A 24,982-nucleotide genomic window follows, 5' to 3' on the forward strand; every position below is an offset into this window, starting at 1 on the left:
AGGAGAATTATCTCTGAGCCTGCTCCTTTTCTAATAGTGTGCTAGCAACATGAGTGGTCACCTGGTATTTTATTCAGAAGGGCGGGCCCCTTTTGGACTGTTGCTGAGGTCCTGATGAAGGGGCTATGCTTTGTGATTAGGAATTTACGGAAAGCCATTCTTGCAAAGGTTCCAGAAAACACTCATATCTAGATAACCCATATCTAGATAGCACCCAACAGTATTACTGTTTGGGAAGATGATTTAAGGGGAAAAAAATATAAGGATTACAGTATGGATGAATTTCCTGGTGGATACAAACTAAGATATTCAGCAATATAATTTCCAAAATTAAAGAAATTATCTGGTCAGATTCCATTAAAAACCAATGGCATAGATTCATTCCTCTTTCCTGTGGTTTATTGCTTCTTCCTCTGGTTATACCACTTGCCACTGTGGAGGCGCAAGGAAGATGTGAGAGAACCACACACTGCTTCCTGTCAGCATGGAGAGGGCAAGAGCTGTAGAGGCTCCATGGCCAAGTGCTGTTCCTCCACCACATGCTAGTCAGATTTCACCCAGCCTGGGCGCACTCAGAGCTGAAGGTGGTTTTAATATACATTTTCCCCACCACATCAAGCTTCTTTCTGTGTGTTTATTAACCATTCATAACTCTGATTGTCTTATCATATCCTTTGCCTGTTTTTCTGTTGGGTTGTTCGTCTTTTTCCTATTGATTTTTGCAACTATTTTCTCAGTTTGATATTTTTTTAACTTTGTTGATGGTTTATTTTGTCATCAGAAGTTTTAATTTTTTTTCTTTTAGTTTTAACTGGCATTTATTTTTAGTGAAGTTGAGTATCTTTTCATATGATTAAGACTAATTTTTTTAAGATCTACGTGTAATGTATTTATTTATTTAATTAGTTTCATGTGTACGCAGCAACATAATAGACATTTACACCACTTACAAAGTGATAACCTCCCTCCACCAAGCTACTACCTCTCTGACATCTTATATAACTGTTATAATACCATTGACTATCTTCCTTATGCTATACTCCACCTTCCGTGACTACAAACATATATATATATATTTAATTATAGTTGACATGCAATATTCTACTGCAGCTTCAGGAGTGTAGCACGTTGGTCATGCATCTACACAGTCTATGAAGTGATCTCCTTGATAAGTTCAGTGCCAGAGTTTAAATTTTTGTTGTAATCTATCTTCTTTCTGTCTTTTGTATTTTATGTCATACTTAGGAACTCATTGCCCACTCTAAAATTTTTTAATCCTATATTTTCTTTTGTGTATGTATGTGTGTGTATGTGTGTGTGTATATATACATATATACACACACATACACATATATATATATAGAGAGAGAGAGAGAGAGAATGTATATGAGTTTCTGATACTCGCTTCTGTTTATCTCTTTGCTTATTTTTGTTTATTTAATTATTTGTTTCAGAGTATTATGTTGGACCCATATGAAATGGCCACTTTTATACATCAAAATTGTTGACTATCAGCAGTATCATATATATTTATTAAACCTAATATATTCATTAAAACTTCCTAATGAAAATTTTAAACACACACAAAAGCAGAGAGAGTATTTTACAGAACCCCCCGTGGATTTGTCACCCAGTTTCAACATTATCAACATTTTGCCAGTCTTATTTCATCTTTCCCCACTTTTAAATTGCGCTGTGATATTTAATGACAAATTATTTTAAGACCCCTTTGGACAAGTCCTTACTCTGCCCTCCATTTATAGAAATTGTTCTTTGAACTGACCTAATGAACCTCTCTAGAAAAGCGTCAATATCAGCACCACTTAACATGCCCACACGTGTCACTGGTCAAGAAAACTGATCAGGCATATAACCAACTCGAGGGGAATTCCTGTGACTCTGTGGTAGGAATTCTCAGTTCTGAGGATAATCAGTATTGAGATTCCTGTGGCATCTCAAAAATGAACAATGGAAAGAAACCTTTCGAGTCCTGGATGAATTACTTAAGAGTTAAGACCATTTTTTTCAGGACTGCTGCTCCAGTCTTCAGGTTTTCTTCCTAGCAGGAGTATTTGTAACATAGGTTTTAAATCCAGGTGTCCTGCTATGATGCTGAACTGCCATTGACAGGAAGATCCAAGCTGAAGTGGTAGAGCAGTGGTTGGGATTGAGCAATGCTTGTAGGCACTATTGGCAAACCTGAGAGATGCTCAGAGGAAGAGTGAAAAGATACAGGTAGATAAGAGAAGGAAAAAAACAGTGGAGAGATAGGCAAACTTCATGCAAAAGAGAATCCTATGTTGAAAAGAAAAGGAAGATACCACACCGAAGTCACAGCTTTCTAAACCTTCCATTCCAATATACAATTAACCTGCTTCCTCTTCCTTTTCAGAATTATAGCGTTCAGCCGGCCGGTGAGATATGAAGATGTGGAGCACAAGGTGACAACAGTGTTTGGGCAGCCTCTTGATCTACATTACATGAACAATGAGGTAAGAAAGTAGGTGGACGGTGTGAGGACAACAGAGGGGACAGCTGCCCCCTTTTTTCTCTCTGCTTTACTGAGGATTTCCTAGTTTGTTCCTCTAATATCATCTGCAGGTTTTCACTTTCTGGAGCCTGTTTTCTTAAGTCCAGTAACTTGGGGATTTCTGTTTGGTTTTTTTTACTACATGGGAGATTGCATATTTACTTCCTTTTCCTCCTGCTCTTTCAGTGCCAGTTGCTCTATTACTCCTGGGTAGAATCAGGTACCAGGGCCAGGGCTTATGTTGTCTCCTTTACATTTTGTAGGTTATCTTTCTCTTTCCAGCACAGCCTTAACAAGAAGCAGAGGGCTCAGCAGGGGCTGGGGAGATGGGAAAACAAGTGGGTAGGTCATCTATTAACAGTCATAAATGCTGGATTCTTGTCTGAGAGTTTCACTCCTGATTGTAGCTTGTTTCAAAAGTTAGCACCTGCTCCAGTGAGTTCTTTGACTTCCTCTTGCTTCCTCTCACCCCTACCCCCAAAATCCTTGTTTATTCATACTTTGAATATCACCCAGGAAGAAATTCTTTTGAATGTCAGTTACTTGGCTGCTTTCCCAGCTCAAAGAAAGGTACTAGAGGCTGCAATCTGCTTAGGCTGGTACTTTGCCTTAGTTTGAAAGGTAATGCGTTTGTGCCTGGTAAAGAACGTGTGTCTGGAGGAAACTGAGTTGGGGCCAGACAGGAAAACTGGGCAATGTGATAGCTCTTTGAGAGTCAGATCATTACTGTATAGTTTTGTTTATTGGTTGAGGAGTTAAGAATTTCCTCTGTAGTTTGGGGCTAAAATCTATAGGGGCTGAGATTTGTTGGCTAAAAACTCCCTGGTCCCTTCATACAAAATGTACAACTACAATTGGATATACTGCCAAGTAGCTAACAAAAATAAGACCATCTGATCCTTTGTTTTTTGGATAAATTTTAGAAATATAGCAAGCTTGGAAAATAAACTCCTAACTCTAATAGTTAATAAATAATACAGATGTAATACAGATGTAAGTATTTTAAAGTATGTAAACTAACATATTTTAAATATAGGATATGAGAACCCCCAACATATAAATGTCAAATCCATTGAACTTTAAAAAATTACAGCTCAAGCTTCAGTAATTTGCATAAGAAACTAAGGCTAAAGTCAGCTAGCTAATCAGCACTAAAGAAGGTGTTCTTTAGTTAGTGAAGACTTTTCTGGATGATTTAGTACTTGTTTCTCTTTCTATTACTACTTCCATCAAGAATTCCAGATGTCCCAAAATCCATGTCAAATTCTTATGTGAACAAAGTCACTGCCCAGAATGTTGGGTAGTCTCTTGTTAAAATGTTTATGGGGATATTAATTCTAAAGCCAAATATAAATAATTGTTATTAATTATTTTAGATCGTGCATATCTTTCCATACTCGACTAATTTACATTTTATTAATTTAAAACCCCTCAGTCCCCCTTTTTTCTTTGCCCTCTAAACCCTGCCTTGTCAGGATTTGAGAACCACAAATGAAAAATCTGTTGAGGTTTTATTTTATTTGTGTTTATATTTTTTGTAATAGTTTTATTGAGATATAATTCATCTACCATAAAATTTACCCTTTCAAACTGTTCAATTGACTGCTTTTTAGTATCTATATATATGCGTAGAGTTGTGGAACCAACACCACTATCTAATTCCGGGACTTTTGTTAGCAGTCACTTCCCCGCTCTCCCTCTAGCCCCTGGCAACTACTTACCTACTTTCTGTCTCTCTGGACTTGCCTGTTCTGAACGTTCATATACTAAGTGGAATCATACAATATATGGCCTTTTGTGTTTGGCTTCTTTCACTAAGCAGACTGTTTTCAAGGTTCATCCATATTGTAGCATGTATCAGAACTTCATTCCTTTTTGTGGTTGAATAATATTCCATTATATGAATGTACTACATTTTGTGTATCCATTCATCTGTTGATGGATACCTGAGTTGTTTTCACTTTTTGGCTATTATAAATAATGCTGCTGTAAACATTTGTATACAAATTTTTATATGAATATATGTTTTCAGTTCTCTAGAGTATATACCTAAGAGTAGAATTATGGGCCTTATGATAACTATGTTTAATTTTTTGAGGAACTGCCCAACTTTCCCATATCTCCTGCACCATTTTGCATTCCTATCTGCAATGTATAATGGTTGCAGTTTCTCCACATCCTCAACATTTGTTATTTTCTGGGTTTTTTTGTTTGTTTGTTTTTTTAATTATAGCCATACTAGTAGGTGTGAAGTGGTATCTCATTGTGATTTTGATTTGCATTTCCCTAATGACTAATGATTGAACATCTTTTCAGCCATTTGAATGTCTTCTTTGGACAAATGTCTATTCAAATCCTTCACCCATTTAAAAAATTGGATTATTTGTTCTTTTATTGAATTGTAAGAGTTTTTTGTTTTTTGTTTTTTATTCTGGATGCTAGACCCTTATCATACATTTGCAAAATTTTAGCTCTTTTTTTAAAGTTAAAACCTACTCCAGTAATTTCTTTATCCCCGCCCCCCCCCCACACACACACACATACACATACACACAATTCTTATTTATTCCTACTTTGAATGTTACCCAGGAAGGAATTATTTTATTTATTTATTTTTTAGATTTATTGGGGAATTGGGGAGGGGGAACAGTCAAGTTGTTGTCTTTAGTCTTAGTTGTGGAGGGTGTAGCTAGCTCAGCTCCAAGTCCAGTTGCCATCTGGCCACCTGTTGGCAGCTTGCGGCCACTCAGCTCAAGGTGCCATGTTCAATCTTAGTTGCAGATGGGCATAGCCCACCATTCCATGCATGAGTCGAACCGGCAACCTTGTTGTTAGGAGCACGTGCTCTCACCAGCTGAGTCATCCTACCGCCTGTTGGCAGCTCAGCTCGGGCACAGCTCACTGGCCCATGTGGGAATCGAACTGGCGACCCTGTTGCTCAGAGCTTGTGCTCTTAACCAACTGAGCCACTCGGCTGGCCTCAGGAATTCTTTTATAATTTGATATGATTTGCAAAATTTTTCTCCCATTCCATGGGTTGTCTTGAGATTTTATTTTAAATACTATTCTTACTATTTGTTTTTTCCTGGCCTAGGATTTAGAGTTCTCACCTCTTTGTATTATAAGTTGGGGACTAAAGAAATTAATTGGACTTTTGCTTGATTTTGTGTTTGCCACAAATGTATAAGATCTGACATTTGCTGGGTCCTAGGCAAAGCATCCTTTTACTTCTTTTAATACTAAGTACTCATAATTTCCTCTGCTTTTAACAATGAAGGAGACTTATCTGTACACCCAAGGACTTTAATATTTGAGTCGAATGAAAATGGAGAAGGTATTTGGGGGGTTTAGTCACTGATTTTTACCTTTAAATATTAAAATATTAAACCCTGCTATGTCGTCTAAATTGGTGCTCCTATTTGAGTAACAGTTTTCATCTACTGCCCTCACTCCACCTGTGCCTTTTGTGCTTGTTCTGTTAATGTCAGCAGAGGATAGGGCAGGACATGATTCTGCTGCTTAATTTGGGATGAAATATGTAGACTATAACTGTTTGGGATTTGATGCTTTGGAGTAAAGGGTATTTTTAGAGAGGAAGCTCTTTTCAGAAAATATATCAAAACAAAGTACTGATGTTTGCTTCAGCATGGGTGAACTCAAAAACGTTAAGCTAAGCGAAAGAAGCTAGATGCAAAAGAATGTGTATGAATTGAATATGTATGAGCATTGTATGATTCCATTTACGTAAAATGTCCAGAAAAGGCAAATCTATAGAGACAGAAAGTAGATTAGTGGTTGCCTGGGGCTAGAGGTGGGAAGAAGCACAAGAGGTCTTCTTTGGAGCAATGGAAATGTTTTTAAATTGAATTGTGGTGATGGTTGCAAAACTGTAAATTTACTAAAAATTGTTGAATTTTACACTTAAAGAAGAAAATATCTCTGTGGTTTCAATTAGATCTTTTAAGACCCCATAGCCTCCAGTGAGATTGTTTTCCTCCAGACTTATTTTTATTTTTTATTTTGCTTACTTTTACAAACTGAAGACCTTTTTATGATTTCCTTTTTCTGTGTTGCATGTCACAGCTCTCCATCCTGCTGAAGAACCAAGATGATCTTGATAAAGCAATTGACATTTTGGATAGAAGCTCAAGCATGAAAAGCCTTAGGATATTGCTGCTGTCCCAGGACAGAAACCATGTAAGTAGCGCCCGTCATGTCCTGGCAGCCTAAGACAAAGCTGCTGTCCTTCAGGAATTTGACTTGCTTCCTTGACTGAATCCTGTGTTGCTCAGCCACTGCTAATGTGAAAACCTAAGCGTGGCCCAGTCCACTGTGTCAGTGGCCAGCTAGTCTTGTGCATTTGATTTTACTGCCAAGTCAGATTGTAAGTGCTAAAGTTGCCGCTAAAGGTTATTTGGCTTATGGTGTGGGAGAAAGGAAAACATTTCATAATAAAAGATAAATATCTTTTTCTCTGTATTTATGTTCTCTCAATTAGATTTGGACCCCAACAAGAGAGATTTGATTAGCTTGGGGGTGCTGATAAACAGAGGCTGTCAAGGATTTGAGATTGTCATGCTTTGTAAACCCAATTCCCACAACCCCTCAGCAACTGTGCCTTTCCCTGGGGCCACATGTAGGAAACAAACTTTTTTTCTGTTGCTTGGAAAACGGACCACTGGGCGGCAGGGTCCCTTGTAAATTACCAGCTTCTGCCTTACCAAATGGCAGGCAATCTGAGGAATTCTCTCTTACGCAGTTTCCTCTCCTAAAGGGCCCCTGGGGCCCTACATTCCATAAGAATGCTTGTAAATTGGGTCTGTCTTCTAATCATGGATTCCTCTACCAGTTTTCTTCAGACACATGTTCCTGAAGGTTTCTTGGCACTCTTTCCTTACACTTGAAGACAGCCAACTGTACACAGCTGACATTGCTGCATGAGAGCTATGGATGCACCACACCAGGACAGAGTTTATATGGAATGGTGCTCATGCTTCATTTATTTTTAAAGAGACTCATGGGGTTGGGCTGTCCTACTGATTAAGGGGAAGGCACAGGAGAATGCAGTTAGGAAGCCTTAGAATAAAGAAGACCTTTTCTAATATGACAGAAGTGTCCTTGTGCATGAGGATTGGTCTTTTGTATCCCAAATGTGTCTTTTCTCTGGATATGTTTTGGGAAGTATTCTGAAGTAAAATATATACTTTATTATTTCATTTCTGTTTAACTTACCTGCTCCTTATAGTCCTTCCTTATTGCCTATCATATAAGATCTAAATTTAGCCTAGCATCCAGGGTTTATCACCAACTACCCTTGCTTTTAACTCTCCAGTCACATCTTTCCACATTCTTCAGCATACTTCCCCCATTCTGCAGTTCTTCCTCTTCCTCTCTACCAGACCATGGATGTCACTTTTTTTTTTTTTTTTTAGGCTCTAGCATGAATTATCTACTACACTTTGGTCAGTATTTTTGACGGAGGCCATTTTGATTATCCCCTGCTCCTTTAGTCATTGGATATAATTTGCACACTAGTTTATAGGTTGCTTAGTAATTGCCCTTTACTTGTTGCATATTTGTAAGTTTTACCCCCAAATACTATATAAATGTTATGTAAATTTACCCCACGGGAGCAGGAGCTCTGTCTTACTGTTTTGGAGTCCCTTCCCACCCATCCTCTTAAGAAAACATAGTGAATGCTTCTTGAATTGTTAGCAAGAGTCACACAGAGATCATAATATTCAGCAAGCCCCTCACAGAAGAAGCTGGAATTGAGTTTTGGTTTAATGATGTGATTGCTTGCCTGGGAGCTTGCTCCCCAGATTGCGATCTCTCCACTCTTCTGATGAGAAGGTATAGACAACTGGTTCTTGACGTCTGCATTCCTATCCATTAAGGGGTGCACATGGCTGCAGATAACTGCTGCAATGCCCAGAGTTTGCTGTTTGAAAGATGATCACCATACACATTGATTGATTGATTTTTGCATATGTTCCTCCAGTCTTTGGTCATATGTATAAATACTTTAAGTGTTGTCATGGTATTTGTACAACTTTCTAATTTATTTTTTCACTTAAGTTGTCATGCACATTTTTCTATGTTAATATACAATCTTCATAATTATAATTTATAAGGATGCATAATTACCTTCAGTGTATATACCATAATTTAATTAGATAACCATTTTTGCTACTGTTGGGACACTCAAGCTGCTCCTATTTTTTGCATTTATAAAGATGTACAGTTAAGACTAACAGTGATAATGGTAGTCTTTCCTTGGGAATTTCCTCAGCTAGACTTCAAGCTTCTTAATAAACAGCTGTCATCCAAAATTGCTGTGTGCTCAGGAATCCCACCTTTAGAACAGTGCTTCTCTGTCTGTGATGAAATATCAGTTTTGTTCTTCTAAATTCCAATTTGTCATGGATCAATTCTTTTTTAAAAACACAAAAACTGAAAAATATAATGGAAAAATAAACTAGAGACATACAAAATATAAGCCCACAGTTTTTATTGTTAGATTCAGTAGACATAGTCACTCTGCCAAATTGCCGTAAAAGTTTTTAAAGAGTTACTCTCCATTTTTGTACTTACCTGGTTGAGGACTGTACACCGGAGGCTGTGGCCTAGCACCTGCCAGCGTATCATACTTGAAGTTCACTGCTCCAGGATACATATCACCCTGGTCTTCATCTGCTGAGGACTGTCAGCCACTTTGTTTCCCTACTTAGTTTCCTCCATTTTTAGCAATCTGTTGCCTCATCTACCTTTTGTTGCCGCCTGTACCTTTACTTCCCTTCTTATTTCTGTTTTTAAATGTGCTATCTCGTTCTTCTCTCTGGATTCCTTTTCTACTGATCCTTCTATGACAGCTTCTAATTTTTCCTCTGTCTTCATCTCTCACCAAGGTGTAGAGTCATACCCCTCCACCACCGCACCTGACAAGGCCCATGTCTTAGACCTCAGTATTGTTCTTACCTGAGAACTCCTGGATTTGGTAATCACAGAACCTTCCATTAGTCTGAAGAGCCTCTCTCTCTGTAGCCATGCTTTCTGCCATTTTAAGATAATTCATTGTCTCCTTCAGTAGTTCTTGCTGCCCTAGGCCTCTGCCTTGGTTCATCAACTCTTCTTTTATTCTTGTTAAAGACTTCTCTAAACATGTGTGCATCTAACTCTTAATTTAGCTTTCTGCTTTTAACCTTCTATAACTCTCTAGACCCAAGTCTTCCACTTTCACAAAGTAATCTCAAACTTAACATTCTTTTGTAACTTGTATCTGCATGTGATAAAAACTAAATACGTAACCACCTTAAATTGAGTATGGTATTTTGTTTTGTTACCTCAGATTCTCTCTAACAAAAGTAAATTTGTAATTTCATCCAAATGTTGCACGTCCCAAATTTCTCATCAATGAATTTGACACTATCTTGTCTACTATTTAAGTTCAAAATATCAAGGATAATCTGAAGGGTAATTCTTTTCAGCCTTCCTGAAGTAATGGCACAAGGGCAGGCCGATAGAACAAAACTTAGTGTATCTCATTCAATTTTTGCCACTTTGAGGGGTCTAGGATCAGCATCTGTTATCATCAGTCTACACCTGGGGAAACTGAGACTTAAGAGTGACTTGCCTTGGGTGAGGCAGTAAATAGTGACAGAGCTGATCTAGAATCTAGATATCCTGACTTGTAGCTGGTACCTATCAGTCACCATCTAGGAAAGGGATCTTGGAATAATTGTAGTCCTCGGGGGAACCTCACTCAGGTTCCTCCACAGTTCATTAGAAGCAGGACAGAAAATATAATGCTGCCCATGAGGAAAACTTGTGAGCTGTGTCATTACATTCCCCACATCTCAGAAAACAACTGAGCTTGGAAAGGTCCAAGAGAAGACAAAATTTTTAAGGGGTTGGGGTCACTTTTAGATGTAAATAGCCTAAAAAAGCCAAGAACTCTTTAGTCAGGAAAGACAGCCTAAGCATATATTTAATTAAGTCTGCAAAGCATTGAAGAGTAGAGATAATAAAAACAGATTTATGCACCTCATCTAAATTTGGATGAGCGCCTTGAATATTGGTGGTAAAGAACATAACATAGAACGAGAGAAAATAAGAATTTGTATAAGGGGTGTAAACATGGCATCCATTATTCAAGTTGTACAGCTTTAAAACAGATGCTTTTAAAGGTTTTTAATAAATTCATGGATGTTGAAACTGTAAATTTATTAAACAACCTGGATGCTTCCACAACTATCATAACTGTCGTAGTCTTCCATGTAACTGTCTCTTGGTGCTACCATTGAAGCAGAGGACTGATGAGATCCAGAGTGCCTTCTCAGCTCCTGGTTCCATGAACTTAAGTAGAGCAAACACACACATACGTGCTTTCCCCTCCCCCCCATACATAGTTGAATCCACTTGTTCCTTTTGTCTGATACAACCAGATCTTTTAACCAAGGTAATTTGTGGGTTGACCTCTTTCTGCTGATCTCTCAGCTTCCACTCACAGCAGTCTTTATGCATGTGGTTCCCTGGTAATGTTTCATGTTGTTTGTGTCAGCTACACACACTGCTACCCACAGAGTCCGTCAGTGAGGTTTTCATTCAATGTTCAAATGCCACGTTCTCTTTGCTATCTTGAGAATGTTCTACTAGCTACACACTTCATGCCTGTTGACTCTCCTTTACTATAGCTCCCTTTTACTTTTCTTAGTCCCACCTTCCTCTTTCCTCTCTTTCCCACTTCTAAGCCTTGTTCAAGGTTCCCTGAATCCTAACATCACCTTCATTTTTGTTTACCATGCCTTTCCCTTTTATCTCTTTAAATCAGGATTGTCAAACTTGGCTGAATATTACAAACACTTGCGGACATTTAAAATATACCAATCTTTGGGCCCCATCCCCAGAGATTCTGTTACAAGTTGGTCTGAGGTGTCAGAAGTCCCACAGCGGTTCTAATGGGTGGCTAGGGTTGAGAGCCATTGCCTTAAATTGAAGCATGACTCCCCTCCTAAGACCTTGCTGCTCATAGTATGGCCTGTGTGCCAGCAGCAGCAGCAGCAGCAGCTGGAAGCTTGATAGAAGCGTAGATTCTCAACCCCGTCCTAGACCTACTGTACCAGAGTCTGCATTTTAACAAGGTCCCAAGTGATTTGTGTGCCTGCTTTGAAACCTTGACTGATTTCCCTTCATCTGTTTTCCAACTTGTTGCCACAACTTCAGCCTTTAAAAAAAAAACAAAAACAAACCTGTACTTGTGCTGGCTGTGGAACCTACTTTCCTGTCTCAGCTTTTAGATTTTAAAGTTGAGGGTTTAGAGTATATGTTCTTTGGTACATTTTAAATTTGTGCTGCCAAGATGTGTGTGTAAGGTCCTGTGTCCTCGGGGTGTCATCATGCGGCTCTGCTTCTGACTGCAGGACTGTGGCCTTCCCGTGCCCTTCACTGGCCTGCTTCCCCAGTGTGTGGCTTTGACTGTTTTTTCCTCTCTGACTCTCAGCAGAGAGCTATTGCACATCGGAGGCTTCAGCAAGAACATTCACTTCCTCTTGGTTCTGACTTCCCGTTAGAGCAAGACAGTTTGTCAAGACAGCCCTGCATGTGATCAAGTCTGGCGTGGGGAGGCTAGAGGAGGCTGCTTGGCAGCTGAACTCACCCCCGAGAGCGGGAAGCCTTTTTCCTGGAGGACAGGATATAGTGTGTTTAGGTCAAACTGTTTGTTTGTTTTTTTTCTTATGGGAGGTAAAAGATAGCGAAGCAAGTAGAAACTTTGACCCAAATTATTTATAAATCCCAAGCTCCTGTTCCCACTATCAGTAGTGCTCTGTATATTTGTAAGCACATCCTGACATAACTTGCTCACCTCCAAGCTTCAGTTTTAAGCTTTCTCAGTGTAAGGGCCTCCTTTTATTGCTTTGTTTTCCCTCTAGGGCTCACCTGGTGGCTCAACTGTGTCAGTGCAGAAGTGGGGGTAGATGTGGTAAGGCTGGTGACCCTGTTCTGAGGTCCTTGACCTCTGGCAGAATGGTCCTGTGATAGCTTTTCCCAGATGAACACAGTCCTGAGATGGTTCATATGTAAACATTAGTAATGTGAAGCAGCTGAGATCTTCTTACCTTAATTTACAGGGAGTGATTATGGTTGGGGAAGAAGCAGCCTGTCAGGCTATTTTAAAAATACATATTTATCAACCAGAATTTTGTTGGGCAGGGAGATTGCCATCATTCTCTATTCTGACCCCAACTCAGCAGGTGATTTTGTTGCTGAAATAATTTCCTGCTATTCTTCCCAAGCTCTCTGGAGAATTTTATGAGAGGGTATTTACAACTCTTTTCTGTTTGGCAGATTAGTAGAGGAATGCCTGTTATTCCTCCATGTCTGGGTCATCATTGCCTATTAAATTGGGGCATTGGGTCTCAGTGCTTATATATCAGTGAAGCTGTAAGACTACATTGAGCAAACAGTGGTTTTCTAAGACAGATTGAGGAGTACGATTTGGGGGAAATCTGGGTAGCTCGTGCATTGAAAGCATGAAGGCAGCTGAGAGCATGGGGAGTCCTGGGGAAGGGCAAGCGATCTCTTCTCAGCCTGCCTGCTTAAAGATAGCTCAGCCTTTTTCTTCTTATCTTGCAGACCAGCTCCTCTCCTCACTCCGGGGTGTCCAGGCAGGTGCGGATTAAAGCTTCCCAGTCTTCGGGAGATATAAATACCATGTACCAGCCCTCCGAGCCCAGAAGCAGGCATCTCTCTGTCAGTGAGTATTTTCTTCCTCTCATTGAATTTATCTCCCTATGTTTTTTTAAAAAACAATAATTATTAATTAAAAACCAATTATCAATCATTACTGACTGCTACTTTGTACAGAATAATCCTCTATGCCTTTATTTGGGGAGAAGGGGTAAAGAAATTATGGGGATGGTGGCCTGACCCTCAGGAAGCTTACACTGTAATGATGTGATGGTATAAACGTCCCCGAAAAAATGATCTCTTCAAATATCTGCTTGAAGGCCTCCACTGGCAGTGTACCCTCATTTTATACCATAGGAATCAGGTCCAAGCTTGAGTTTTGACTCAAGACCTCTTGCTTATGATTCCTGAGGTGTCCCTATGCTTCAAGGAAGATGCTGACCAGTGAAACTTTTGACGAGTCAAACCAAGTTGTCCGGGAAGAACAGGAGACTGTTGACATAGTATCCAACTGGCTAAGTGGGAAGAAAGCTATGTTGCTGCTGCCAGGCCTCCTCAGGAAAGGGATCTGATCAGATCCGTGCATTATACCAGCTAATCCCCTATGCTCTGGATCTCATTTCCCGAAGTCTAAGGAAAAAGCCCATTTCTTGAATTGTAGACTTTGTATCAAGGGGGAAACCTGGCTTTATCAAAACATCTGTGTATTAGAGCCTATTGCCCTATTGTTGCTGAGACTGAGATCCCTGCTGCCGCTAGGAAGCCAAGTTCTATCCAGCCAGGTAGAATTGCATCAGACTGAACTGCTCTCTGAAGACCTTGAGCTGAGCTTGGGGAGGTCTAAGCATTGGTCCTGTCACTGAGCTTGTCTGAATGATAAGCCTTCTGAGTGAGTGACAGGAAGAATGTGCTGCTGAGGCACTGAGTTTGCCTCACTGAGTCATTTCTGGAACCCAAGCAAGCATTGGTAGTGTTGCCAAGCTGAAAGTCTGATTATGAGTTTCATATTTTTCTAACATTGTGCATAATAGGTGGCTGTGTTTTCAATAAGCTGGTTGAGGAGAGAGAGCCAGCACCCCAGCAAGGAGACCCTGTCCAGAGCATCTCTGGCCCTGGAGAGTGAGGGGCTGGGAGCACAGCATCATTCATTTATGGAGTAAGCAGTGAGGACTGACGTGGGGCAGTGATTGGGCCTCTTGCTCCTAAGCAAGTGCCTGTGATTTGTGTGTGGAGGCAGGGGCTCATTGCGGGGCCATTATTATAGGGAGTCATATATAGAATTCCTTGTCTGAGAATGCTGAGGAGTGAGATTTCTATGAGGTAGCTCCTGTTTATCTAGAGAGTGGGCAACACAGCTTCCCAGCACAGATAGATCCTGGGTTCCTTCATTCAGCAAGCATTATGTTCCAGGCATTGGGCTGGGATAAATGCTGCAGTGAAGGCTCATGGAAGGCCGAGCGTGGTGTGGGAGCACAGGGGAGGCAGGCGATAGCCAACTCTGCCTAGGACTTTGGAGAACAGCTTTCACAGAAGAGACATCATCAGAGCTGACACATGAAGAAAGACCTATTGAGCCTAAAGTACAGACAGGTATTCCAGGCACAGGAAAGAACACTTGCCAGGCACGATCACTAAAGAAGGTGGTGTGGGATCCAAGAACCCACGTGGTTTGGAGTGGTGGATGTGACGAGAGAAGTGGGCACAGCCTGCCAGCCTTTGTACAGAGCCGAGAAATGGCAGAGATTATTTCCAACTGGAATAAACTAGGAAATGGGAAATTTATTCTGGGGAGGAGCTGTTTAAGCTGGAGCCGTAAATATTAAGGAAGAATTCCAGAGGCGAGGATGAGGGGAGAGGGCTTTTCAACTATTTGCCTGTGGAGAGCTCACTTGTCCTTCAGATTGGCCGATGAATTTGGAGGAGAAATAGAAAAGGTAAGAAAGGATGCCTGGGCCACTTTCTGAGGAGCCTTTAGGGCACTGGGGCTTGTTTGGTAGACAGTGGGAAGCCATGGAAAACATTGCGGCCTTATACCCACCTCCATTATAGCGCTTATAACATTATCTTGTTGTCTTATCTCTCTCCCTATCAAAATGCATATTCATTCATTCATTCATTCATTCATTCATGTATCCATTCAGGAAATAATTACCAAAATATCTAATGAGTGCTGGAAACCTGGGAAGCAAAAAAGGCATGGCTCCTATCCCTATGGCTCTTATAGGCCTGGGGGAAGACAGACATTTACTTGTCATGATGTGATTAATGTATAATAATTATAGGCTGTGACTAAAAGGCAGTAGTGCTGTAAGCCTATTACAGAGGGATGGGACCTGATCTGGGGGCCAGGAAAGCCTTAGGCTATGACCCGGAGCATGAAGGAGAGTTATGCAGAGGAGATACAGGGAAGAGAGTTCCAGGCAAGAACAGCCTGATGGCAGGGAGAGTATAGTGTGTTTATGAAACAGAAAGAAGCCCTGAGGGCTGGAGAGCTGAGAACAAAGGGAGGGAGAACCAGCTGAGAGCTGAGACCAGGGAGCAGGGCAGGGACATTTAGAAGGTAAAACTGACAGAACACGGCATTGTGATAGTTCTCAAAGTGTGATCTGGGGACTCTGGGTCAATCCCTGAGGTCCTCTCAGGAGGTCTGTGAAGTCAAAACTGATTTCATGATAATACTAAGATATGACCTGCCTTTTCACTCATCCTCTCAGTTTTCCATGCGGTTACAGTGCCTGAGGTGATTGCACTGCTCTGATGGCTAATAGAGTGTGTGCCTGTGTATTACTATGTTTTTAAAACTTCTGAGCTTTAATTTCTAATACCGTAAATATCAACTGATATAACCCACATAAATAAAAGCTCTCTAGGGTCCTCAATTTTTAGAGTGTAAAAGGGTTCTAAGACCAGAAGGTTTAAGAACCATTATGGTATTGGGTTGAATTTGCAGGTGTTGAGGAAGCAGGAGATAAGTTACTGCTTTATGGATCTGGATAAATGGCACTGCCTTTCGCCCAGACAGGAACGCTAGAAGAGAGCCTGGTTTCAGGTGCTGAGAAGGGGCAGACCTGATGTTTTAGGTTGAATTGGAGGTGCCTCTGAGACAGCTAAGAGGAAATATCACATGGGCAGTTAGATACACAGGTTTCTAGCTCATAGGGGAGAACATCAGGGGTAGGGGGAAAATTGGAAATTGTCAAGGGGAAGCCCAGGACCCAGATGAGAGTGCCTAAGCAGACTATAGAGTGAGAAGAGAAGAGGGCCTAGGACGGAGCCTTAGGAACCCAGACCCTTATTGGCCAGTTAGAGAAGGATGAGCCTGTAAAGGACACAGGAAAGGAGTGACCAGAGCAGTAGGAGAGGAGGAGGAGGGAGGCTTTACATGGTCCAGCCAGGTGGTAAAGGACAGATCAAGGGTAAGAGACATAAACTTGTCATTTTCATGCACAACTGTCTGAGTGCTTGCTATGCTGGTACAGGGTAAGGCCTTCTGGAAGCAGAAGGAAGCAAGAAGAGAGGCATGAGGGTTGAAGCATGAGGGAGCAGCAGAAGTCCTCGCAGTAGAAGTGAGGTCTAAGGAGAAGCTTAGCGATTCAGCCCCCCACCACAGGAGGGGGTGGTGGTTCTTTTCCCTCCTTCCCCACCAACATGAACATACCTGAGTTTTTAATGAGACTGACATACAGGTCATTCAGCTCCCACTGCAACATTTTCAGTGGTGAGGAAGTGCAAGGTAGCTCAATCCAGTTTTAGACAGTTCTGTTTATTTAAAGCTCTTCCTTATTTTGTATTGAAAATCTGCCTTCTCTCACTTTACCCATTGACTCTCAAGTATACTCTCTTGAGGATCATAGATAGCACAGATAGCACCTTTCAGTTTCTCAAATATTTAAAACCAGCTATGTGTCATGTTCACCTTTTGTTTTTACATCCTTATATACATACATTGAATTCCAATTTTTTCAAGCCAGTTAGTCTGTTAAACTAGTTCATGCTAAAACACAAAAAGCAATCCCCCCCCCCCGCAAAAAAACCCCAAAACAAAAAGCTACTAGGTAATGACTTAACCCAAAAGAGAGACCCCTGTGGAAAGGTCTCCAGAGGAGGCAGATGGAGTTTCCCTATTGGAAGATGCTCTTCTCATATCTTTGCTTATGGAACTTCTACCTACCTTTGAAGATGAGCTCAAGCACCTTTACTTCCATTATACATTGGGTGGTGCCCTTCAACCGTGTAGCTAGCCAAGCCTCAACTAGAGGACTTGTCCCTGTCAGATGCTGACTCCCGTTTGGTCTTGTGCGTCTCAAGTGCCTTGGCCTCTACATCTTGCTCCTTGTCTTGCCACTGGCCTCCACAGTGAGGCAAGCCAGATTGCAACCTCTAAGGAATGGGTAGCGATGAGTCGAGGCAGTCGGTTCTTTCAAGGAGTTTGTCCATGAAAGAAAAGAAGAGGTGGGATAGTGACTTAAGGGAGTGGCAGAAGAAATAAGCTCAGGATATTTTTAGGCTAGAGATCTGAGCAGGTTTAGAAGGGAGGCACAAAGACAGCTGAAAAGATTCAAGGAGGTGAAGAGGGAACCATGGGGGAACTGACTCCTGCTGGGGACGTACTGGGGAGGGCTTATAATGCCTTAGCAAGGAGGAGAGAGGGGTGCCGGCACCTCTTGCTCTGAGAGGAGAGTAGGACAAATTCAGGCAGAGGAATAAAATGAATGTTGAAAGAATGTGATGACTTACAGTGACACCAGACAAGAACCAGTTAGAGAGCTGTGCACAGTGCAAACCTCCAGTCCTGGAACAGAGTTGAAGAGTGGAAACCAGGACTGCAGAGGCAGTGACCATGCACATGGAAACAAAATGGTCCGCTGCCCTCAATTCTACAGTTTTCTTCTCCTTCTTGTTACAGATTCTTCTGTGATACTAGATGAGACCAGAAACTGTTTAGTGGTGGCAGCACCTTCAAAATAAAATGAGAATTTTGAAAGTTGAAACAGATGGGCTGTTCTCAGGGTCTTATGGGATGAAAATGTTGAGAAGCTGTGTTTTACACGGTCTGTTTTGGTGTGAGCGTATTGGGAAATAATGGTTAAGATTTTCCGTTGAAGAAGAAAAAATGATTTGATTCCTCCCCCCATCCCATCTGCCCCCCAGGAGAGAATAGGGCTTGGAGAGAATAGTGATGGCCAAAAAAAGCTATCTCTTTGTACTTGCAGTGACCTGCACATTAACACTGACCCACAGCCCTAGAACTCCCTGCGGAGGCAACTTCCTGACTGCATCAGCTTCCTGACAGGAATCTCTTATGAGAAGGGCTAGAATCTGAGAGTCTGTCTTTCAGCTTTGAGTCAGAGTACAGAGCAAAAGAATTGTCCATGTCCTAGGGTGAGAGTTTTGCTCCTACTCTGCTGCTCAGGGTTAAGGAGGCTAGCAGGGAGTAGCATGCCCTGGGATGAAAACAGACCGCCGGCAACTTAAACCCCTGGCCCTTTCCTTATGCATAGAATGTCTTCATGGGAAGTGTGGGCCACTCTGAACACAGGACCACAACTCTGTTCCTTTGTTTCAGCTGGTGCTGAGATGGGACCCATTGGTACAAATGGCCTGAAGAGACTAGAGCCAGGGAAGGGTGTCCCAGAGAACCCGTCACCCTTGCTGTGCTGCCTCCAGAGACCTAGAATGAGCTGTCTTGCATAGCACTGTGGTTTGTGCTGTCTGGCTCACTGCTGTCCCTGCTGGTAAATATGTGAGCATCAGTGAGTCTTAGAGTTCAGTATCCTGTCCTGTTCAGGTCCCCGTCTGACTTGTTCTCAACTGCTGCTGTGCATCTCATTGGCCCCTAATTTCTGAAATGAAGATAAAAACAAAACTGAAAATGCTCTGGAGCAGTTCTGCCAACTCCTGGTTTTTCCATTCGCTTCCTCTGATAGCCATTGGTTTGGGGAGACTTCCCTTTCCTGCCCCAAGCTGTGGGCCTGTGCACAATAGCCCCTGGCCCATTGCCCATCAGATAACAAGGCTGGCTCTCTGCAGGCAGCAATGTGTATTGGAAAAAGTGAAAGTCTCTGGCTGGAAATAAAAGCTCAGAAAACCTTTGCTATTTTCCCCCAGCCCCTCCTGAGTCTGTAGTGCTCGCTTCATGTGAGCTAGTCCCATCCCACGTGCAAAACCAGGGAAGAGTTTACTGGCAGCTAATGAAGGAGAGAACAGGTGGCAGGGCCGTGAATATTTTATCCAAGGGAGGTCTCACCCTAGATGCTCCGTGTAAGGGACTGAGAGCAGTTCATCTCATCTGGGATAGTTTGGACTAGTGTCTGAGATCTCATCAGTAAGTAAGAGTTTTCCTTTCTCTCTAATCAGTCCCTCACGATAGACATATTTTGTTTGTTCTAGGTCAAATGTATAATAATACCTTTGCACTCCAGATTTTATTGGTCAAGGTTCAGTTACACAGAACAGAATCTACTCTTACCTAGTTTCAGCAAGAAGAGATTTAGTGCACTTCTGGCTTTTAGGATCATTGGGAGAGTGAGAAACAGACATACCACAGAGCTCTTCTGTAATCAGGAAGCCACCAGATAGAGAAGCACAGTGCCTCTCTGCTCGGGTCCACACCACTTAACAGGGATTCCTGCACCTGTGTCTTGACATCAGGAAAACTGGAGACCACGTGTCTTTTAATGCTGTAGCAGAAAAACCAAGGCTTCTGTGTATCATGCCCAGAGACAACAGGAACAGCAGGAAGCCATCTAAGCCTCACACAAGTGCACCTGACTGGCTGAACCTAAAGGGGATCTTAGAAGTAATAGCTTTTAGGTGATTAACTTCTGAAGCGCAAAAAGCATAATAGAAGGATGGAGTCTAACTCACTATCTCTGCCACAGAGTATGAAGGAAAGGAATTCTCCTGAGTTCCTACCATGTAGATGTATACCTGTGCACTTTTTTTTTTTTTTAAAGATTTTTATTGGGAAATTGGGGGGATGGGAACAGTGCTGGGGAATTGGGGAAAGGGGAACAGACAAGTTGCTGTCGTTTTTTTGTTCTTCAGTCTAGTTGTGGAGGACGTTGCTTCACTGGCCCAAGTTGGCACCATCATTGCGCTCTTCTCTGGCGAGGCAGATCAGTCGCCGGCTTCTGGACGGCCGCTCACTGCGGCTGCTGGCCGCTCACGCTGGCTGCTGGCCACACACGGTAGCCCATGGCAATCCACTGCCACAGGGACTGCAGCCCACGCCGTCGCCGGCGACTCACGGCAGCCCAGCTCCAGGTTGAGCTGTTGTTCAGCATCTTAGCTGTGGAGGGCAGTGTCACTGGCCCTCATATGTGGGATCCGAACCGGGGCCCTCTGGCATCCCAAGCGAGTTCTTAACCATCGCGCCACTCGGCCGGCCCCTATACCTGTGCACTTTTATAGTTTCCAAAAAACATTAAGAGTAGATAGTTCTCCCCATTTTTGCAAGTGAGGAAATTTAGGCAAGTGTTTAACTCATTCAACTGAGTGGCAAAGCCTGATTTGAACCCCTGTACATCTAATCTCCAATCTTAGGCTTTTCTCACTATACCTTACTCACCTCTTGAGGTTGCTTCTGTTGCTGATAAATGTTACCAACATATGGATTGACTGTCCATAGAATGTGTGGGCTACTAAAATGTTATCCAAAGCCAGAAGTTGGCAAGCAGGCGCTAGGCTAATGTTTGTAAGCCAAATGTTAAATAGTGCTCCATGTTTTGGGGGTGTGGTAGGGCTTAAGAAAACCATCCTTTTTTCATGGTTGTACTAGAATTCTATGCTATAGTGCCAAGGGAAATGGCCAGCTACACAGGTCTTTGACATCTGGGCCTCTGAAAAGTTGAGTGGATTTCTTATTTCTGATCCAGATTTCCTCTTACCTCCATCTCGTCATTGCCTCCAAGCCCTCTGTTGGCCAGGTGGCATCTTGCGTCCTTGGCCTCTGACTTACAATGGACATGGACAGAAAGCTCTGAATCTGAGCTACATGAAACGTGGTACTATGTTTCTCTTGTACTATCAAGAATTCTCCACATCAGCCTCCCTCCTGCTCTGGCAGAAAGGCTGTCACATTCCCCCATGGGTGGGGGTCCTCATCCTCTGTTTGGATCGTTCGTGAGGAGCGTATGACTTGGTCAGTTCAGGGAGAAGTTTCGCCTTCTGCCACTGTGTTGAACAGCATTGCCTGCCTTTTGGAAAACATTTTGTACTCAAAATTGCCTTGGCTGAACTGTACTGAAAACAAAGCCTGTTTTCTAGATACAGCCTCACCATTAAGTCACTCTGGCTTTGGGCCTCGGCTTCCCCTTCTGCTCAACGTGGATGGTAATGCACCTCTACTGCAGGGGTGTTGTGAAGATTAAATGAGGTAACAGTGTAAAAAAGAAAATAATAATTGCTTTGGCTGATTTCATTGCTCTGTTTTAGTTCATGGTACAATATCCTAAATTTACACTCAGAGCGATGTCAGTTTCTGTTTAGAGACTCAAGGTGTCAGTTAAGGCTTAGACAACTTAGAAAAACAGATTTTTTTCCTCCATGGTCTGTTAGAGATCATTTGGAAGGCATGGCTCAGGTACCTCTTTATCTCAGAATTGGTAGTCTCTACTCTGTGAGTGAGGTGTCGAGACTGGAAACCCAGCAAAATTCTATGCCTGTTTTTAGAGCAGTTTTGTTTCTGGCCTCTGCTCTGGAGTCAGGTGGGAAACCAGGTTACTGAGAGCGCCAGGTTGGCCTCCCCACCCAAGACACCTAATTGTCAGTGATCCTTACAGAGAGGCTGGGGGTTGATGCCCCCCAACAAGAGATTGGAAGAGTTCTTGGTGGTCAGTTCATTAAAATGTCTTGTACAACCGGATGAGCCATGTATTCTGAATGACTGACTTCATGTGGAAGAACAAGGAGTCAGTTTTTTCAAGGACATTGAAAATAATAACTTAAACTCCTTACAGGCTATCTTTCAAAGAGCAACCCTCCCCACCTATTCTTTGACTTTTAAGTATTTTTCCTCCTTTTCAGGGGTTCTTGGATTAGGGGGAGGAGCCACCTGGCTCAAGAAGTTTCCTTGAGCCTCAGCACTCCTCTTCCAGGATGTTTCAAGAGCCGCAGCCAGTGCCCCGCCAGCCTCTGCAACAGACACTTGGTCTGAGCTGGGCTAAAGTCTGCTCCTCTCAGGCTGCATGTCCTGGGCTGTGTGGTCAAAACTCTTTGTTTCTGTGCTCTAGGCTCCCAGAATCCCGGCAGAAGCTCACCTCCTCCTGGCTACGTGCCTGAACGGCAGCAGCACATTGCCCGGCAGGGGTCCTACACCAGCATCAACAGTGAGGGGGAGTTCATCCCAGAGACCAATGAGCAGTGTGTGAGTACCTGCCAGGGAGATGCCTTGGGGTATGTCAGACCGAGGTTATATTGGGGGGTTCTCATTGGGCATGGTGCAGAGCTAAGGAATTTGAGCCCCTTGTAAGCTGGGCTTGCCCAAATATGGATTATTCCTTTCTAGGGGCCAAATACCAATTCCTGCCAAATACAGGACCTAAACTACCTAGGCTCCTTGGTGTTGGATGCGCATTTAACAATTTTCCTCGTCTGTGGTTCTCTCACTGGTCTCCCTGCAGAACAGCAGTCTGCTGTTGGTATACTTCCTTAGAACAGCCTGTCATTTCCACAGAGTTTTAACATATGACCAATCCTAAACTGATCGATTTTGGTTTTCATTTACTGTATTTTAATTTTGCTCTTATTGATGAAACATAAGAAGTATACCATGTCCAGATTACACTGTAGGATTGGTTACTTTGGATGAACTTTTATGATAGTAAGCAGCTGTTAGTTTATATTATTGTGTAACAAACTTAGCAGCTTACAACAGTATACATTTATTATTTTATCATTTCCTTGGGTCAGGAATCCAGGTGTGACTTAGCCAGGTCATGCGCTCAGGTCACACAAGGCTGTAATCAAGTGTTGGCCAGGCTGTATTTCTTTCTAGGGCTTGGGATTCCCTTCCAAGCTCACATGGTTGTTGGCAGAACTTGGTTCCTTGTTGTTGTAGCACTGTGGTCCCTGTTTTCTTACTGGCTGTCAGCCAGGGGCCACTCTGAGCTCCTAGAAGCCACCTGCAGTTCCTTGCCATGTGGCCCTCTCAGCTCCTTCAAGGCCAGCCAGAGAGTCTTGCTCCGCCGGAGAGTCTTGCTCCGGTCTGCAAAGATGGATAGTGTCTTACGAAATGTAACATAATCACGGGAATGAGTGTCCCATCCTCTTTTCCATAGTCTGTTGACTAGAAACAAGTTCCAAGTTCTACCTAGACTCAAGGAGGGGATTATTTATACAAGGCTGTGACTCAGGGAAGAGGGATCACTTTATGGTGTGTCTACCACAATGGCTAACCCATTTTAATGGCTAGCTTTTCAACCAGTGGCTCACTTGATGAAAATGGCATTTTGGCTTAGTGAACTCCGCAAGAGTGAGATCTCTGGCCTCATTCTGAAGTCTTTTCAGTGAGCTTTCTTTGATTGCAAAATAAAGATCCACTCTTATCAATTTGGGGGATTTGGTCTGGGAGGGAAAATATTTTAAAGGTAAAGCACCCAACAGAAGGGCCAGCACCATCACATTGGGGGGAGGGGGGGAGTTATAAAAAACTGCTGTTTGTAACTTTTCTTTCTCATAAAACTGATTCTTAAAACTTTTCTTTCCCTTCAGTAGCTGATCTCTATACAACATTATTCAAACTGTATAGGCTGTGAGAAGCCTTTTGCATTGCCCCTTTCCTCGTCTGTATTCCTGACTTTTAGATAAATTCATGTTTAGAACAGTGACCTGGAGTGCTTTTAGCTGCAGGTTCCCTTCTTGGGTGTTTTACTGACCATCGTTTCTGTTTTTGCTAACCAGAGCTCTTTTGAACATCACCTGTACTAGGGGTGACTTGAGTATAAAATCTCAGAAATTGCAAGTTGAGTTTGATTGCCTTTGGTCTCTTGTCTCTTCCCGTGGTCCTCTACCCTGGTCCTTTAACTGCTTTGCTTTACCCGGCTGGCCCAGGAAGGCATGGGAGTATTATACTCCTAGTGAGGACAGACTTAGAAAGAGGCCAAAGAAGGTGGCAGCTGGGGAATGCCTGGGTCCTTCTCCAGTGCCCCGCCTCTTAAGCTAGAGAGAATTAATTGCTCCTGGTAACTGAGCCATTCAAGATAAAGCCACTTAACAGAGTCCAAAACAGCACAGTATATAGTGAAAGAATATTTAATTGAGACTTTCTTGAAAAGTGAAACTAAGATAAGTTTATTTTGTTTTTGCTTTAATCAGATTTAGGTAATAATTGCATCTATTTGCTAAGTTTTAGAATGAACAAAAGCATGATTCATGTTAATTTTTTTGGCTTAATTTTTCTAACAAAAATTTTGCTAGCACACGTAACTTTTTTTACTTCTGCTTTGACATCTGCAGCACTGTCATAATGAGGGTCCTTTTTTACAGAAGCTTTCACTGGATTCAGTGGGTTTTCCAAAGGTCTCCCTTGCACCTTTGGTATTCTCCTTCATTGCACCTGTTATGTTATACTTGCCCATTCTCTCTCTTCTATTAACTGCTATAACTGTGCCAAATATGTACTTGATGGGTTGGGAGCAATATTTGCCATATTGGTTTTATCGACTTTGGGAAATCCTATATCCTGGCAAGATTTGCCATTTTACTTTGCAATTATACTGTTTCCCTATGTCTTATTTAACTTTTTTTTTTTTTTTTAAGATTTTT

The 24,982-nt window shown here is 42.2% G+C and overlaps 1 protein-coding gene across 4 annotated transcripts in view; it reads left to right on the forward strand.

Moving 5' to 3' along the window:
• MAP3K3 (mitogen-activated protein kinase kinase kinase 3) overlaps positions 1 to 24,982 on the forward strand; it is a 60,185-nt gene that overhangs the window by 22,912 nt on the left and 12,291 nt on the right. For all 4 annotated transcript variants that reach the window (XM_019637650.1, XM_019637649.1, XM_019637652.1 and 1 more), the window contains 4 exons: positions 2,393 to 2,492; positions 6,614 to 6,727; positions 13,163 to 13,283; positions 22,450 to 22,583. In XM_019637650.1, coding sequence (XP_019493195.1) covers positions 2,393 to 2,492; positions 6,614 to 6,727; positions 13,163 to 13,283; positions 22,450 to 22,583 — 469 coding nt within the window. The remainder of the gene's footprint in view (positions 1 to 2,392; positions 2,493 to 6,613; positions 6,728 to 13,162; positions 13,284 to 22,449; positions 22,584 to 24,982) is intronic.

The sequence above is a fragment of the Hipposideros armiger genome, unplaced genomic scaffold (genome assembly GCF_001890085.2).
Source record: "Hipposideros armiger isolate ML-2016 unplaced genomic scaffold, ASM189008v1 scaffold_34, whole genome shotgun sequence".
Lineage (NCBI taxonomy): Eukaryota > Metazoa > Chordata > Mammalia > Chiroptera > Hipposideridae > Hipposideros > Hipposideros armiger.